The sequence below is a fragment of the Eriocheir sinensis genome, chromosome 15 (genome assembly GCF_024679095.1).
Source record: "Eriocheir sinensis breed Jianghai 21 chromosome 15, ASM2467909v1, whole genome shotgun sequence".
NCBI classification, from domain to species: Eukaryota; Metazoa; Arthropoda; class Malacostraca; order Decapoda; family Varunidae; genus Eriocheir; species Eriocheir sinensis.
Window position 1 is genome coordinate 4,243,863 of NC_066523.1, and position 18,023 is coordinate 4,261,885.

General features: G+C 44.0%; 1 protein-coding gene across 3 annotated transcripts in view; it reads right to left on the bottom strand.

Annotated features, from left to right (window-relative positions):
* The window catches only part of LOC126998795 (protein bric-a-brac 1-like), a 60,625-nt gene that overhangs the window by 27,085 nt on the left and 15,517 nt on the right, over positions 1-18,023 (bottom strand). The window contains exon 1 of one of the 3 annotated variants that reach the window (XM_050860840.1): positions 7,055-7,150. The exons of the other annotated variants lie outside the window; for them this stretch is intronic. Coding sequence (XP_050716797.1) covers positions 7,055-7,135 — 81 coding nt within the window. The 5' untranslated portion in view covers positions 7,136-7,150. Of the gene's footprint in view, positions 1-7,054; positions 7,151-18,023 lie in introns of those variants that run through there. 3 annotated transcript variants of the gene reach the window in all.

Here is an 18,023-nt window from a genome sequence, read left to right on the forward strand (position 1 = left end):
CGGAGTGGAGAGAGCGAACTACATTACTAAAGCATTGTCTTCCACGCTCTGAATATCCCGATGGCCTCCTACGACCCCCCACAGTTACCCTCTACGCCGCCCGCCCCTCCAGCAGCCCAAGTTAACTCCTAACACGCGAGTAAAAACGCGGACACATGATGACAACACTTCCACTCAGCACGGCAGTTCCTGGAGGCGGGGCAAACAGATGGAGGATGCACGGAGAGGAAGGGGCAGGAGGAGGAGGAGGAAGAGGGGGAGGGGGCGGAGAGTCGAGGTTAAGGAGGAAGTGTGTGGTGCATGACTGTTGCTCGTGGCAGACATAAGGGGCGATTCCCTTTGCAGTGAAGAGGGACGGATGAGGCCACAAAGGGGGCGGGGACGGAGGCAGTGGAGGGGGGTAGGGGAGGGGGGCGCAAGGGAGAGGAATGAACATGAAAAAATACGGAGATAAGAATAAAAAAGTATGTGACAGAAAGAAGAGCTGTCGGCCAGAAGAACGATGGACAGCGACGATGATAAGGTGAAGGAACATCAGGCAGGTACTCGGTTTGTTGGTCTCGTGTTTCTGTTTGTCCCTTTGGTTGTTTAGTGTGTGTGTGTGTGTGTGTGTGTGTGTGTGTGTGTGTGTGTGTGTGTGTGTGTGTGTGTGTGTGTGTGTGTGTGCCTCAACTGCTCCGTGGGGTTTGGACATGTGCACTTGGCAGCCGCTCGTCATCCGTCAAGATCACAGACGTAAATGGCCACGGCTTCTGCACCTCACACCGTCCCAGTCAGGTCCCAATATGGCATCAGTCTGCTCGTTTCCAGCTTCTCCTCGACAAAAACCGGCACAACACCCACGCCACCCGTCGAGGCTAATTGCATTGTTCGCGACGCTAAAACATAAGTAGAAAAAACGTACAAACGATTTGAATGGCCTTGAAAACTGTGTTGACATCCCAAGTCTCCGGGTACAGTGAGACCAGTAATTTAGATCTAAGTAGTAAATCCGCCGTCAGTGTTTGATTGTGAAGGTAATCTAAGCCTGATAACATCCTGCTCAAACTGGGCTAATCTGACTCAGCTACGCTAATCACGAAGCTTTTAGGCAAAAAAAAGGTAGATATGGCGTGCAGGCAGTAGGCGGTGGCTGAGTGGTAGCGTGCGGGCTCCACATTCACCGCGTGATGGACGACGCGGGTTCGAATCCCCACGCTACCACCTGGGATTTTTCAGTCACTGCCGAGTGGCCTAAGACTACCTACATGCTGTCCTGAAGACCACCCATCAACCCGGACTCTAGAGGAAACCATCCAAGTGATTCAAGGAGTTCCGGGGGGGCAGCATGAGCCAAGAAAAGATGGCGCCACTATAAACACCTGCCTGCGCCATGACGGTCTGGGGCCGACCATCAGGCCCCACTACGAAGGCCTACCGGCGCTATAGGCGAAGACGTAAAAAAAAAAAAAAAAAAAAAAAAACGAAAGATTATGCCTGCCTGAAATGTAACGAACTCTGCTGAACTGTGACACGGGGAGACGCGACGAGGCAATGCAGGAAGTGATGGTGACAGACGAAACGGTGTGTGTGTGTGTGTGTGTGATTTATTCACCTATGGTCACATGCTGGATTCGTAATCCCCAGGATGTGCCCTCTTGGAAACAGCACTTTTGAGCTCAAGAGCCAAACTATGGGCACTACTGGGACCTCACACACCATACCCACCATTCCCCTTGTTCAAGTGAGAACAGTAACCGCTCCTGTCAACGAAAAACTTTAGTGGCCTGGGAGCGACTGTGACTTCAGCTCGTCGGGTGACATGCAAGGGTGGCGGTATTCAATGAGCTATGAAACGTGTGTGTGTGTGTGTGTGTGTGTGTGTGTGTGTGTGTGTGTGTGTGTGTGTGTGTGTGTGTGTGTGTGTGTGTGTGTGTGTGTGTGTGTGTGTGTGTGTGTGTGTGTGTGTGTGTGTGTTCGTGTGTGTGTGTGTGTGTGTGTGTGTGTGTGTGTGTGTGTGTGTGTGTGTGTGTGTGTGTGTGTGTGTGTGTACGCCCGCGCGAGCTGGCATATAAAGTATTGTTCAGTACCTCATGTGACTGCAAGGCTAGTGAAGTCCATTAGTCACACTCCTCGCTCCTCAGGACACACAAGGATATGAGAAGGGTGCAGAGGACAGTCGACACACACGAAGCAGCTCCCGAGAATCAGTTATTTGTCATCTGCCCTGCACACTTATGCTTCTACCCAACTTCTATTTGAAACTGATTTTTTTTTTTTCATCAAGTGTTAACAAGTGTTAATTTACTTCATTCATCCACTGCCGTGTTTGTATACCAATTTTTGCCTACGTTCTTTTTAACCTGAATCTAACTAACCTGTGCCCATTGCTGTGGGTCCTAAATAATGTTACCTTTTCATTAAAGGTACTCTGTCAACATTCTTTTTCTTAAGTCTCTTTATTCTTTCAAAGTTTAAGTTTCTTCGACCCTAGATCCTTTACATGGTTGCTGGGTTACGACAGTCCATGTCTCATGATATGGAAACGCTTAATTTTCAGCGCTGAAACGTCGGCGCAGAAAAGGCGGTGTTGAATGGTATCTCTCCCCTCGTGACGGCGTGCGTCGGTCAGCCCAAAAGAACAACAGTCAAGGATGTGCCTTAAGAGCAACGTGTCCGCGAAACTATTGAGCCGGGATCGCTTGACTCATTCCTGAGCAGCCTGCAGCCTTCTCGTATCCTTGTGTGTCCTTGTGAGGAGCGAGGAGTGTGCCTGAAGGACTTTGCTAGCCTTGCACTCACATGAGGTGCTGAACAATACTTTACAATACAATACAATACTTCTCTGCCGCTGATCACATAAGACAAATTTTCTGCACTGAAGCAAGTTGTGCAGTGCATGGTTTTGATGCGTGACAAATCTGAAGGCTGCCAGGCATATGTCATATCACCATACACATTCAACATTTTTTTTTTTTACGTCGCGGCCTATTGCGCCATTGGGGATTAAACAAAACCTTTCGTAAGTATATTCTTGTCTGCAAATATCAATGACCAGATGAATATTTTGTTATTCTCCATTTCAGATATAACTGACCTAACACCTGACCTCCGCTCTCCGCTCGCTGCCGTCTCTTGCCCGCTTATGCTAAATTTATTCTCTCTCTCTCTCTCTCTCTGTGTGTGTGTGTGTGTGTGTGTGTGTGTGTGTGTGTGTGTGTGTGGATGAAGGGCTTTAATAAAGGGGATGCCAATAGGGTTTTGGTGGTAAAAGAGCCAGGTACGACACGTAGCAGTGGTTTTAAGTTAGACAAATTCAGATTCAGCAAAGACATAGGCAAGAATTGGTTCACCAATAGAGTGGTGGATGAATGGAACAGACTTGGCAGTCATGTTGTGAGTGCCAATACCATAGATACATTCAAGAAGAGGTTGGCTAAATTTATGGATAGTGAGGTAAGGTGGGGCTAGGATTACAGGAGCAGCCTTGTATAGGCCAACCGGCCTCTTGCAGACTCCTTACGTTCTTATGTTCTTATGTAAAGCACTGGCAATGTTCTCCAAGGCAATACCGAAAACGTGTAATACCTGAGTGCCTTGGGTGGTGGTGGTCTTGATGAATCGCTGTTTGACAACATGGATGTTGGTGTCAGGATAAACATTCTTGTATATACAAAGTGTATCATCGTAGTCCTTTATGTAGAGTATATATATGCAGCTCTATACACCTCATAGGCACTCCAGAGCTCAGGAGTGCAATTTAATTAAATCAATGCCTTGACCGAAACAAATTGCACCTCTCAGCTCTTGATGATATAGCCATACATTTGTATACATGACAACCTGGCAGTGGAGCTAAAATAGAGGTGTGTGTGTGTGTGTGTGTGTGTGTGTGTGTGTGTGTGTGTGTGTGTGTGTGTGTGTGTGTGTGTGTGTGTGTGTGTGTGTTCCGAGCGTAACCTTGTAGTCCGTCGAGGTACTAATTATGAACAAACACTAACACTATTTTCTTGACTTCGAAAGCCCAATATTTGTTATCACCTTTTATTATTTTTTTTCCGCTCACACACACACTTTGGGAGTCAACAAGCGATTGCCAAGCACTGCATCAGCGACTCAGCGGGCATCGAAGGAATAGTGTCCAGCGCCATGTCACAGCCCCGCCGCCTGTGTTGCCCGTGTCCAGGAAGGAACCGTATTTTTTTTTCACACACACAAAAAAACGTTGGCTATTAGTTGATCACACGTCGGGGAAAAGAACATGGCAACACGACCCGGTTTTTCTACGAGTAAATACGACAATTCGGAACAGTAAAAAAGAAATGAAAAAGAAAGCAAAAAGACAGGAGTAAAAGCAGCCTGGAATGTAGTCTTCATGTAAAGGAAAGCCTGTAAATATACGACTATCTATCCTTACCATCCAGAAACTAATCCAACACTCCTTTGAAGGTTTCAGTCGTATTTGCACGCCTCATATGACTGGCGACACATGCATTGAGATCTATTTAGAAACCGATTCTTGCTCCTATTTTGATGAGATTCGAATCTATTATATCCCTATTGCCATGCGTTCTCTTGTCCCTTCACTATGAAAACCTTATCGACATCACCCTCCCTTGTTTAAGTCCTACAACAATGAAAAGATAGACCTTGCCGCCATCGCCTGACTACAAAACTGACCGGTTAACGAAGGAATTATAATAGACTATATCTGGAGTAACAAACATCTCTGCAATTACTGGTACTTTTTTTTTGGGAGAAGTTAACCACAAGGAAACGTCATAATTAACAACTATCTGCAATTATAGGTAAAAAAATACTGGCAAGTTAACCACAAAAAACGTCATAATTTATAACTATCTGCAATTACAGGTAAAAAAATATTGGCAAGTTAACCACAAAAAAAACGTCATAATTAACAACTATCTGCAATTACAGGTAAAAAAAAAATACTGGCAAGTTAACCACAAAAAAAAACGTCATAATTAACAAACATCTCTACAATTTGAAGTAAAAATATTGATAATTTAATCACAAGAACACGTCATAATTCAAAATAATATCTTTATAATTATAGAAAAAACTGAAAACTCAACCACAAGGAAAGGTCATATTCAACACAAGCTGAGTTTAACGATAATAAACCACAGATAAAGAGGAAGGAAAAATGAAGGCTGTGAGTGTCTGAGCGATGCCAGTCGTCACTCACCCGCGCAAGTGTCTGGTGTCCAAGAGGCGGACGAGACGGATGAACTGAATAATTAAGAGCAGACAGCGGGGACGTGGACAAGTGTGAACGGATGTGAAGATGTTCAAACTGAAATTTACTTGTGGAGGAATTTCATTGTCCCTTTTTCTTTTCCCAACAATAACCAAAGATGCCTTCATGGCTCCCTGCCCCCTCACTCTCCACACTCTGGGAGTCACTGCACGCACTGCTTTGTCATGGATAATGCAAGCTATGAGAATTTTCACCATTGTTACGTGCAACTGACGGTGGCCAGGTGTCGGTGTGAACTCTTGATATAATTATAATGATTTACTTAATCTCATTTATATAATTACTTACGATTCATCTGCTTCAATGTGCGGGGGCACGAATGACCGGGTGGTGGCCCGTTGGTGATCTATTTTTTTCACCGTTGGAGCGCTGATATTTCTCGGAGTTTTGTTTAGGCTGTTGCCTCTTCCCCACTGTTCATATGGCGAAAATCATACTTGTCAGCAGGGTTGATAGACAACATGTGTGAGATCTTCAGTCTGTCACAACGTCGCCAATTGGCCACATTTGTGGACATTGCATTCACCATTTCGGTGCGCCCTTTCACGTGCTGTAAGCTGGCACTACAGCGACTGTCATACAGTTTTACGTTTCTCTACAACGTACAGTGTTGTCGGGCAGGTAACATTACAAATAATAATAACAGTAATAGTAGTAGTAGTAGTAGTAGTAGTAGTAGTAGTAGTAGTTCTACTACTACTACTACTACTACTACTACTACTACTACTCCTACTACTACTACTACTAATTATTATAGTAATAATAATAATAATAATAATAATAATAATAATAATAATAATAATAATAACAATAATAATAACAATAACAATAATGATTATAACAACAACAATAATAATAATAATAATAATAATAATAATAATAATAATAATAATAATAATAATTGGTTTATACACTTCTTGGCAGCCTTTCGGCTGAAAATTTGAAGTACATAAAAATGGTGGAATGCAATACATTAAGCTGTAATGAGGTGTGGGAGGGGGGGGGGGTTGTGTGTTGATTCAGGTCACAGGTGGGACGAAATTCCAAAGGGTGGCCTCAAGAAATGCCGGTAAGAGTGCCAAGCTCCAAAGTCGTTCATGGCACAGTCAGAACCAATATGTAAGGAGAAATGTGTTTCACTAGGCATTAATATAACCAAGAAAAAAACATCCGCCTTGCACTGTTCTGAGGTAGAGCTTTACTTTCTAATCCACACCCGAAAAAGCTAGAACCACCCGGTCACGGCTGGAGGAAAACTCGTGCTCTGAGCCATATGTTAAAGAAATGTAAGAATCAGGTTCGTTCACCGCACCGCGCGTTACTCATGCTCAGAGGATCGGGAAGAGCCCATTTGGCTAACACAAAGTAGTCACGGAAATTTTTTACTATATTTTGTCCTCACTGAGTGTGTATTGTGTGAGCACACACACACACACACACACACACACACACACACACACACGGTGCTCCGTCACAACGGAGAGGTCCCTGGTTCGAGTACCCAGGTGTAGTGAAGACGGATGTGTAATTTCGTTTTATCTGTGCCACTGTCCAACAATGAATGGGCACCGAATGTCAGGTGTGTCCCGGGCGGTGGGTGTGATGTAATAAGGTTTCAGCCGTACCCAAAGGTCCGTCTGTATGCAGCTCCAGGCTCTTTCGAGAAGGGTACTGGTTGGCAATCTTGAGTCCAGCACGTGCTCACACCACGGTGAATGAATGTATGGCTCACACACAGCACTGGTAAAACAAGCAACACCAGTTTTGGCAGCAGCCCCGCCACCAGTAACTCACAGTTGCAGACACAGGAACGGGCACGTCCCAAGCGTTCTCACTCAGCCACGAAAGATATCGCTCTGGGTTTGAATTTTGCATATTACCACCGAATGAGCGAGTGACGGGGCTGTTTTTTTACGTTATCTGATACGCCTTATCAACGCTAGCTAGGTACCATTACTGAACGATGGAGCCAGTTATGTGCAATTATGGCGGTGTATATGCTCTCCTGAGGTTTATTAATGTTTCGTTTTAGAGGTGGGAGGCGGATCTGTGGTGGTACCGCCGCCGCCACCACCAGCAACAGTAGCAGATTCAGCAGCAGTAATAGTAATAACAGTAGTAGTAGTAGTTGTAATAGCAGTAGTAGTAGTAGTAGTAGTAGTAGTAGTAGTAGTAGTAACAATACATAGTAATAGTATTAGTATTAGTATTAGTAGCAGTAGTGGTAGGTAGTATAGTCCGTTTCATTCCGTCTGTCCACTCGGGAACGTAAATGAGGCACCTGCGCATTGTTAGTTCGTGATTGCGTGAAGATCAAGTTTATATTTTCAGTGATATATTTGAATGTTCGTGTATACAAAAAAAACTCAAGTCTTTTTATATGAACAGCAAACGTGCCGATTTGCATCGATATCTACCATATAAACACAAGAAATAATAATTTGTATATCAATCAGTATAGTCTGATCATACTCGAACGATTCATAGCCTTTCAGATACCCATATTTCATCTCATTCAGGTACATAAAGTGACATCTGACTCTGGAAGTATCTATACATAAGGAATTTTGAAGTGTTGCATGTAAACAGCACGGGTAGCCTAATATTCTGAATAGCCTAGCCTCGCATTCATTAGTTATTATTTACTTTCATATTATTTCGATTAATAATTATTTACATGCAGTAAATTATTAAGATATCCTTTACATGCGCTTGCAGAGCCAGATGTCTTTTAATATACCTGAAATGAGCTATCAGTCAATGAATTTGAAAAACCATAGATCGTTCGAGCATGATGTGACAATGTTATATGATACAAGTTTGTCTTTCCGTGTGCTTGTATGTTAGATTATTATCGATGCAAATGACGGAGTTGTTTTTTGTACACGTAAACATTCAAATATATTACTGAAAAATAAGCTTGAATGTCTATCACAACAATTGATTTTCACGTATTCACGAACAAGAAATGCGCAGGTGCCACATCCATCAAAATTCCCGCTTTGTTGGTGGACAGACGGAATTAAACGGGCTATACGTAGTACACTCGAGGCAGGGACTCACTGTGTGCCGTGATGGGCACCACAACTGCGGGCGGCGGGGGGCCGTGCCTGCTGCTGCATCCAAAGTCACTAATACTAATAGTGACTTTGGACGCATCCGTGCACACGGGCGTCACTGGGCTGCGTGTCGTGCTGGCCCATCCCTCTCCCCCGACCCAAGGGGGGCAGGGACTTGGTTGACATGCTGCCCCAGTTCTGCCCCCTACTCCCACTGGCGACAGGGGGCTGTGTAGCGTGCTGCCCCAGCCCTACCCGCCTCACCCATGCATGGAAAAACAATAATTTCAGAGGGATTCTAAGTGGTCTGTGAAGCGTGCCTGCCTTCACCTCGCCAACTCCTCGTCGCCGCCACTTCTGCTTTACATCTCCGTTACCACCGCCACAGCCACCTGCACAGCACCCTCCCAGCAGCGTCATCCCTGAGACACTTTAACCACAACCAATTATTTTAACAAATATATTGCCGTGGATGCGTGCTGTCCGCTGGAATGACCCATTAGCATGCAAGTCGACATGGCCTCGACCGCCTGTCTCTACACTAACTACATAAGTATTGTGGGGAGTCGAGTACCGGACTACACCGCCGCCGTCATTGCTATGCTGTGTGATCGCCTTCTCCGCCACCTTAAGGCTTACAATGACGGCGCATCGCACCGCACTCTATTATCCCGGCGGTAAAGACAACGCAATGGCGGTCGCTTCAGGGTTGTAATTCGTGGTTCACAGCTGAGAATCATCTACTTGCACGTGCACAGCGTCTTCCATTTATTAGCGGCGGGGTTAATTTTTTTTGACAGTGTACAAGGCTTGGGAAAGGCAAACACAAGACCGAAGTGTCAGGGTTAAGATGTGGAGGCTGTGGAGGCTGTGGAATCCTTCGAAGCAGTCCTTCCCGAGATGATAAATAGGGTCTAGCGACGTGTGGCAGCCACCAGGAACCTCGAGTGTTTGTTTAGCATCCGACGCCGCTGATAAGGGGATGCACTGGCCATTAATATCAAGAAAAAGAAAAGCAAAAAGAGTAAACACGACAACCCAAACAGTTTCGAATCAGGACACCTCTCCTCCCGAAATTGACCTCTCTTTCGGCCACCTCTTTTGATTCTTTTTGTAGGAGCAGCGAGTAGCAGGCTTTTTTATTTTATTATTGTTTCCTTTTTTTTTTGTGCCCTTGAGCTGTCTCCTTTGTTGTAACCCCCACCCCCCCCTCTTCCCACGCCTCTTCCCACCGAACAGAAAATGAAGAGGAAACGCGGATCAAAGTTTCTCGAAATTTTGATACGGACTGTAATACCACGAGCTGCAATATCCGAACACCTTATCGATCCTTCTGCGTATCGATAGGTGCGCCGCAGCAACATTAATCTGTGAGTACATGTGTGGGGGGGGGTGGGGTGGGGGGTGGGGGCATGAAATTAGCAGCACGTCTGAGTGTTTCACCGGCTTCCCGTGAATTCTCATCCTTTGCTAAAACAATGGTATCAGTACGATGGTGATGAGGATGAGGATGATGAAAATAATAATAATAATAAAAATAATAGTAACAATAACAATACTACTACTACTACTACTAATTGGTTCATCATCCCAACAATAGTGTATTTTAATCGTTGCAGAGAGACAGGCCAAGGGCGAGATAGTTGGGTCATATTACAAGACATTTCGCCGCTAAAGAACACATATTTGACAAGGCTTTCGTAGGAGTTGTGGGCATTTCCAGGAGTAGTTTTATGACCCTGGTGGTAGTGTGACCCTTCTTCTGTACCGTGACCCTCAAGAAACACCCATTAGAACCCGACTGACCCCCTCCTTGACCTTTAAAAATAGCTGATGTGAGAAGCGAATGTGTCTTATATAACCGATCAAAAAATTTCCTCAGGTTCGCAACACGCTGCTCCCACAAGAAAATAAAAGATTTCATCCAAGTGATCAATTTTGGTTGGAAAAGTGTCTTGATACAACCCCAGCCCTTAAGCAACTAGAAAACCAGAGAGAAAGCCAGAATAATTTTAAGTGGGAAGTTTATTTAGTTTGAGTGCATGTGTCCCGGGGAAGTAATAATTAATTAAGCCATTTTAGTGTTCTTAAGAAACGGCGCTCCGAGGTTGTCTGTGAAGGTCAGCACTCAACAACACTGACTCGACACCACAAACCCGTATGTTCAACCACAGATTTTACGCCTCAACATTAATCTCGCAACGAGTGCAAAGACAAATAATTCAGGATAGTGAGTGTCTACGAGAGATACATACGAGATATAGAACGCATGTAAACAGCGATTTAAATAATGGAGTCTACTAAAGTCTGTCTCATTAGGATATTACAGGCGGCCCTTCGGTTTCAGTAATTTTGATTAGCCAACTGACAGCCAATCACTGCGCCAGGAAACCGTTAGATTGATTAAGCCGTATCCCAGGAAGCCTCTCCGGCGTATCGTTCAAAGTTTCCTAAAAATATCTGGAAGGCCACGACCACTACCCGTGCTTCCTTCGCAACCTTGCCATCCTTAACTCATTACCTACAACGTTAATTCTGTAACACAAGACGATATCTTTTCTAACACAGATATCGTGTGATGTATAAAGAAATTCATTTTTGTTTATATTCCGGTTAAGTGTATCTATCGCTATTATTTTTGTCTCATCGCTGTTCAAGACATTTTGAGGTGTAGTAATATTTTTTTTGTATGTTGCAATTGGTGGTGTGCCAGTGTGAGCGGCGATTGGCTGCCTCTTGGCCAGTTAAGATCGAGGAAAACAGACCATAATGGCTACAACGACAAGGACGTTAACAGAACAAACTGCCTTCCTACCATAACATGACAGGTGAAGGAGGAGGAGAGAAGGATTGGAAAAAAAAAAAAAAATAGTACCATCAGTTATATAAAAATGATCGTGATGAACATCCTAGTAAAATAATAATAATAATAATAATAATAATAATAATAATAATAATAATAATAATAATAATAATAATAATAATAATAGTAATAATGTTAATGTGTTATAATAATAGAACAACAATCATCATCATACATGTAAAATTATCAATACTAGTCATCATAATCGTAATGTTCAATAAGCGCATGCAGACTTCAGTACAGGAGTGTTTATCGGCCACTCTAGCCGCTGTTATCGCTTGAGGATTTTCCTTCTCAGCACGCACTGCCTTGTTTGCCACTGGCTGATCTTTGGCGAATGCAGACACTGAGGGTCGTATTACAAGACAAATCGCAGCCCAAGAACACATACTGACAAGGCTTTCGTAGGAGTTGTGGGCATTTCCAAGGGTAGTTTGATGACCCTGGTGGTAGTGTGAGTCTTCTTCTGTACCATGAACCTGAAGAAACACTCATTAGAACCCGATTGATCCCCTCTTTGAACACATATTTGACAAGGCTTTCGTAGGAGTTGTGGGCATTTCCAAGGGTAGTTTGATGACCCTGGTGGTAGTGTGAGTCTTCTTCTGTACCATGAACCTGAAGAAACACTCATTAGAACCCGACTGACCCTCTCTTTGACCTTCACACATATTTGGCAAGGCTTTCGTAGGAGTTGTGGGCATTTCCAAGGGTAGTTTTATGACCCTGGTGGTAGTGTGAGTCTTCTTCTGTACCATGAACCTGAAGAAACACTCATTAGAACCCGACTGACCCCCTCTTTGACCTTTAGAAATAGCTGTTGTGAGAAGCGAGTGTCTTATAATACCAACCTGAACCTCTCGAAAGTGTCAGACCAAATTTCCAATCGCCACAAACACTTCAATCGAGAAAAAAATAATAAGTATAGACACTGCTAGCGCTGATGCAACCGTTTTTGAATATCATGAGTCGACCCTGCTGCTGCTGCTGCTACGACATCAACAACAACAAACAAAAACAACAGTTAGGCACAAAACACGAAAACGACAAATATATCAAAACCACCGACAGCACCTAGAAACAAATACTGAAGCGGTAGAAATAAACAAATAAATAAATAAATAAATAAACGTAACTTTTCTTATTCTACTACTACCACTCCTACTCCTACTCCTCCTCCTCCTCCTCCTCGTACTACTACTACTACTACTACCACTACTACTGCTACTACTGCTACTATCACTGCTACTACTACTATCCTCGAATTATATCTGACACTGGTTCGGCCCCAGTGACACGCCAGACACTCGTCAACAGACCGGCTGCGGCAGCGTCTGCTGCTGTAGCAGGTCCCATCAAGCATTACCACCTTCAAGAGGCGGGTTGCTTACGGAAAAGCCTGCAAGGGTAACCAGCTGTTCAAAGCAGCAGCAGCACCATGTCTGGTCCTCGCCTTGATTATGTACTTGTTATGATGCCCTTACTACAGAGAGGATAAAGATCCCATCTAATCTGCACAGAGAAGAATGACCAAAATGATCCAAGGGACAAAGAAACAGTACAGAGAGTCTAAAGAAGCTTAACATACATTCTTTGAGAAGACATAAAGAGCAAGGTAATTTAATTAAAGGTTTTAATGGGTCAAGATTATCAAGGGTGATTTTGATGTGGTAATGTGTATAAATTGGATAAATTCTGGTTCAGGAAGGAATAGGTAAGAACTGGTTTACGATTTGGGAAGCGGACAAGTGGAACAAAGTAAGCAGACGTGTATGGAGTGTAGGACCCGGCCGATGCGGAGGCGACCAAACCCTTCTTTGCCGAACGGGTAAAGCGCTGTCTCAGGGCACACGGGCGAGTGGTGGTGGCCGGATAGAGGCAACCAAAGCATCACAAGTAACAACATGCGTGACCGTTTCCGACTGCATTGTATAATAAAACTGAAATATGTTCTTGTCAGCCAGTAACAACGAGTTGCAGGCCGCTGCCGAGTAACCCCACAGCCAGCAGGAGTCACTCATGAGCAGCGCTTGCGTGCTTAGTGCAGTCAGCAGAACCATCTTATATATAAACGACGAAATAAATAATAAAATGATATACTACCAGCGATGTGCAATCTGAAGAGAAACAACGAAACGAGTTGTCATGCGCGCCGTGCATGAGGCGGCAGCCCGGGCACCGCCGCCCCAAGCCTTCTAATTACACAAGGCGCCGCTTATCTTATCAAAGGTGGCCATCAGTTATATCTGATTACTTTTTGCAGTCTCTCCTCTTGTCTCAATTACACTTGATAGGAGCTCAACCAGTTCTCAACGCACTAGCCTTTCCACAAATATATAAATGATTCAAGTTTTTACCACTAAAACGAATTTCACTGAATTCGTCTCAAAATGTTTCTTCTGGGTAGTAGACCTGAAACGTCTTGAGGGAGAATCAACTTGAAGGTGATGAGGGGCGGACGTGGTGACATAATGAGAGGGATACACAAAGTATGAAGACAGTGATAAGGGTCAGCCAGTTTACACGAGGCGGTTCCAGATCCACCAAGGTCCACCTCAGTTCATACAATTGCCTAATCTCCATTTGAAACTTATTCGGGTTTTTACTTTCTACCAAATTTCTTCTGTTCATCAACTATTATACTTGTAAACCAATTTTTACAGACATATTTTTGTATAAAGAAAATCCTCTATTCCGCCGCCTTACTGCATTTTGAAGCCTTTACTGCATCATTATCTCTGGGGAGCAACATCTCGGCCCAAGTTTCGTCTTCTGTCCCGCACAGAGACTCGGGTATTTATAGCTAACGGGAGCACTCCATATTTTGCTTATCTCTTTCCTGTCCTCTCCTATGATCGGATCAGTTTTTTTTTATATGAATTTACGGTTCTCCGCTAGATAGACACAGAGGTGTTTGGTATGCTTCTGTTGTACCTTCCTCCTCTCTCTCTCTCTCTCTCTCTCTCTCTCTCTCTCTCTCTCTCTCTCTCTCTCTCTCTCTCTCTGCAATCAACACGAAATAAAGGCAACTGAAGAGCTTTAAGGTGCAATATATAGTTCAGGTATTAATTCCCAGAATGAAATAAAAATTGAAATTTCAGTAATAACGAAAGACGATAAAAAAAAAGAATCCTGAAAGGTATGAAAAGGAAGACTCCCAGGAAGATGGTGTTGGTGCAGATCTTATCGGGACGTTTGGGAAGCAGCTACAGAAATGCTATCGTTCCGAAACTCTCAGAAAATGCAGCTATTACCTTGGTACACAAAACAGACACATCTCTTAAAAAATATCGTTTTATCAACTTTTTGTCAGTCACATATTATTCACGAAAATAATCACTAACATAATTTCATACACATTAATTTTAAATAAGTCCAGGGAACAAACTTGCTTTCAGAGTGGGTTTTCAACTACATATCACATCCAGACAGTAAACCAGGTATTAGACAATACCAATGAGTATATAAAAACTGCCTTGTTTGGCTTTCATTGGCTACGAGGAGGCCTTCGACTTTGTGGAAACAGTAACGGTGATGAATGCACTTCGACAACAGGGCGCAAGAGAAATTAGAACTTAGGAGAGAGGAAACAGCGACGGCCGAACTTCATACAATACCGGAAACCCCCAAGGAAAAAAAGTTAGACAGGGTGATGCCATGTGCTTGTAGGGCGTTTAGGAGAAACCTTTAATGACCTTATTTCTCTACAGCGATTTCTTCTATGTTCTTTATTAGGGATACACAAATAAATCTTCCTCTTTTCATACTTCTCAGATTTATTTCGTTTCATCATTCGTTATTGCAAGTATTTCTGTCCTCTCTTCCTCCTTCCTTCTGGGCCTAAATGATATGTTTACAGTGATACACTTCCACAACCCTTGCCATGTCATTCCTGTCGTGCAGACGTGACTTCGCCATCTTCCTATTTTCTAGAGATTCACCTAGAAATAACGATTCCACCTCACTATTTTTCTACATATAGGTGAATGGCCACTTACTATAACAACTTCAATATAAATACTTTGAAACCTAATAATGACGCCAGTACTTGAATCAGTGGCAAACATTGTCTAAAGCAACTTACACCCTCCCCATGTTTTGCGTTTGATGGGAATAGTGTGAGGAAAGCAGTGGGCAGGTCATCATGAGTCCCGAGAACACTTGCCAGCAGATAGCACGGGATGAAAGGTGACCAGGTAAGGCAAGTTGTTGCCTGTATCAAGCAGGTCATCTTTTTGGACTCGGTGGAGTGGCCGCGCATTGCCTTGTGTGGTGAAAGATTACGCCTCTCTGTGATCACCCAAGAGCCCCTGGTGACTGACTGACCGAGCCTCTGCAATAACCATACTGGCTGTGCACTCAGCGCCACACTCGACCACCTGTTGAATTGTCAAGGAGGTACTTTTCCTCGTGAACTTTGTTATTTTTTTCAATTTCGTAATTCCGGAATACAAGTTATAGTCCAAACACGTTACCTGCTGGTCGGGAAAAATATATCTTACCCATTGCTGGTAGGTTTAAAGGTTTGCGTCTTAAGTAAACATGAGCCCTCAATGCCGAATGTACGCGGGCCCGGTGTGGTGTCGTCTACCATCCCGTGTCGTGAGACATCCCATTCTGAACTTCGCATCGCGGAACGCAATCTTCACTATCACAGAGTAACAAAGTGAATCATCTTTTTTTCTACTACTACTAGTACTACCTCTATTACCACCACTACTACTACTACTAACGCTCCTATTACTGCTACTACTTCTACTGCTACTTCTACTACTACCACTACTACTACTACTATCACTAATGCTGCCAGTACTGCAACTAGAAAAAAAATAATAACGCTTAAAACATTTCCCTGTCTTAGGTATCAATTTATTTGCTAATACTTTTCAATTGATAAAAAATAAAAAAAATCAAACTGAAAAATCTGCCTTACTGCTCCTGTCGTCCCAAGGGGTATCCCATTCCACTGCCGTCATCCCCAGGTGTATTTCATTACACTAACTTTCCCCAGACGACTGGTGGGAACAAATAACCTTTGTTGGGAGTTCATCGCAATCTTATCTTAGCGCAAACAATCCAACCCACTCAAACACGCCGCCAAGGTCACCTCCCGTACCGTGGAGCGAATGCCCTGTGCCAGCATTTCTCGGTAATGCCGAAGGGACTGGACGCGAAGGCTGTAACATGAATCATTAATGATAACAAAATGTTTCGTGGCTAACGTAGCGGCGAAGGGTGGCTGCGTCGCAAAGTCTGCATCGACATATCGAGCCGCGGCGTCCTGGCCTCAGTGCTGTCGCGTGGTGTCCAAGGTGCTGGTGGTGCATCTAGCGCCGAGGCGAAGGTACCACCCGTGAGGCGAGTTTCTGCTGACGGCAAGGTCCTCCGTATCTCAATGAGCGTGGCGGGAGCATACACTAAGTTAAGGATCAAGTGTTTCTCCGAACAGCCTTTGATACAATCTTGAAGCTCCCACTAGTTTCTTGGAAGAGTCGAGAGAGGGGGCGGGGGTTCGCAAATATCGGGCGCATGGGGGGCAGGGTTGTACGTGGACTCTGAGAATTTTATGTCGAATACTTGGAATCTTATCAGTTTATCACCCGCTGACGTTAGTGCGGAGGTAGGGTACAGCCGGCATAGTACGTGGGATGAGTTTGTAAGTTTTAAAGTCATGACGGAAGGCCGCGTCGGCGGTGGCGTAAGGCGTAGCCGACTGGAGGGATGCATGAAAGGTGGGAGGAGGCAGCGACGAAGAATGGGTCCGGAATAAAAAGACGAAATGAAATACGTAAAGAGCAGTGGAATGAACACAGGGAGAAGGAAAGTATTTGGAAAACTACAATGTGGGCATGCTATGCAAGGAAAGGATGAGGGGTGAGAACGGGAGAAAGTTGGTGGGCTCAGCAGGGCACTCACTGGTCCGTCTGCTGACTGATATCTAATCTATATCTCTCTCTGCTCATTTTCGTGCTCGGCTCCTGACCAATCAAGAATACCTTCTAGAAAGTTGACTCCCTTTCAGTCTCCCTCTTTTCTGAGAGAACAAGTATGTGGTCATTCAGGTTGGGAGGGTGAGAAAACTATATTAATAAATAAAATACATCATCATCATCATTATCATCATCTTCAGTCACTACCAGTAAGCTGCAGGACAAAGACTGTTAGGACTGGCAGAATACATTGATTGTACACCTTTCTCATTAGGGAGAAGGGCAGTGGTTAGCGTCTCTGACAACGAATCTGCCGGCCTGGCCACGGGCGCTCCTCACCGCTTGGCCCACCTCCATCACTACTCTCGCGGATGTCAGTCCTCTACTTTGATAGTTTTGTTTCCTCAATCTTATTGCATTTTTGTGTATGTTCCAATAAAATGTTGAAAAGAAGGACTCCACACACGCACCAAAGAACTAAAAAGGTATAAATGGTTTAAAAAAAGGGACGGGACGCAGAGCAAGCGCTGAGCTCTTGATTACCTTCCACGCTGAACAGGTCGTGTATACTTTGACTCTTAGTTAATAGTTCCTCTATATAGTTTACCTTCTGCTTACGTACAGTAGCTCTCAAAATCATCCTCAAAATAGTGTTGTACCATGTGATACAATAATGATGTTATAAGACGTTTTGCGTGGGACTGCCTTAACATGCCGCGGGATGTTTGCAGTCATGTAGTGGCGTTGTTTTTCTTATTAGCAGGAGCGGTCACGATGGGTATCACGCCTACCAACCTTACTGAGACAATTTGTATCACGCAGTTTGTCTCATAATGTTCATATGACGTCCGCCGCACCAAACATAACTTATATTTTTGGGAGCTACTCAGCCTTCTAATGACGAATTCTTT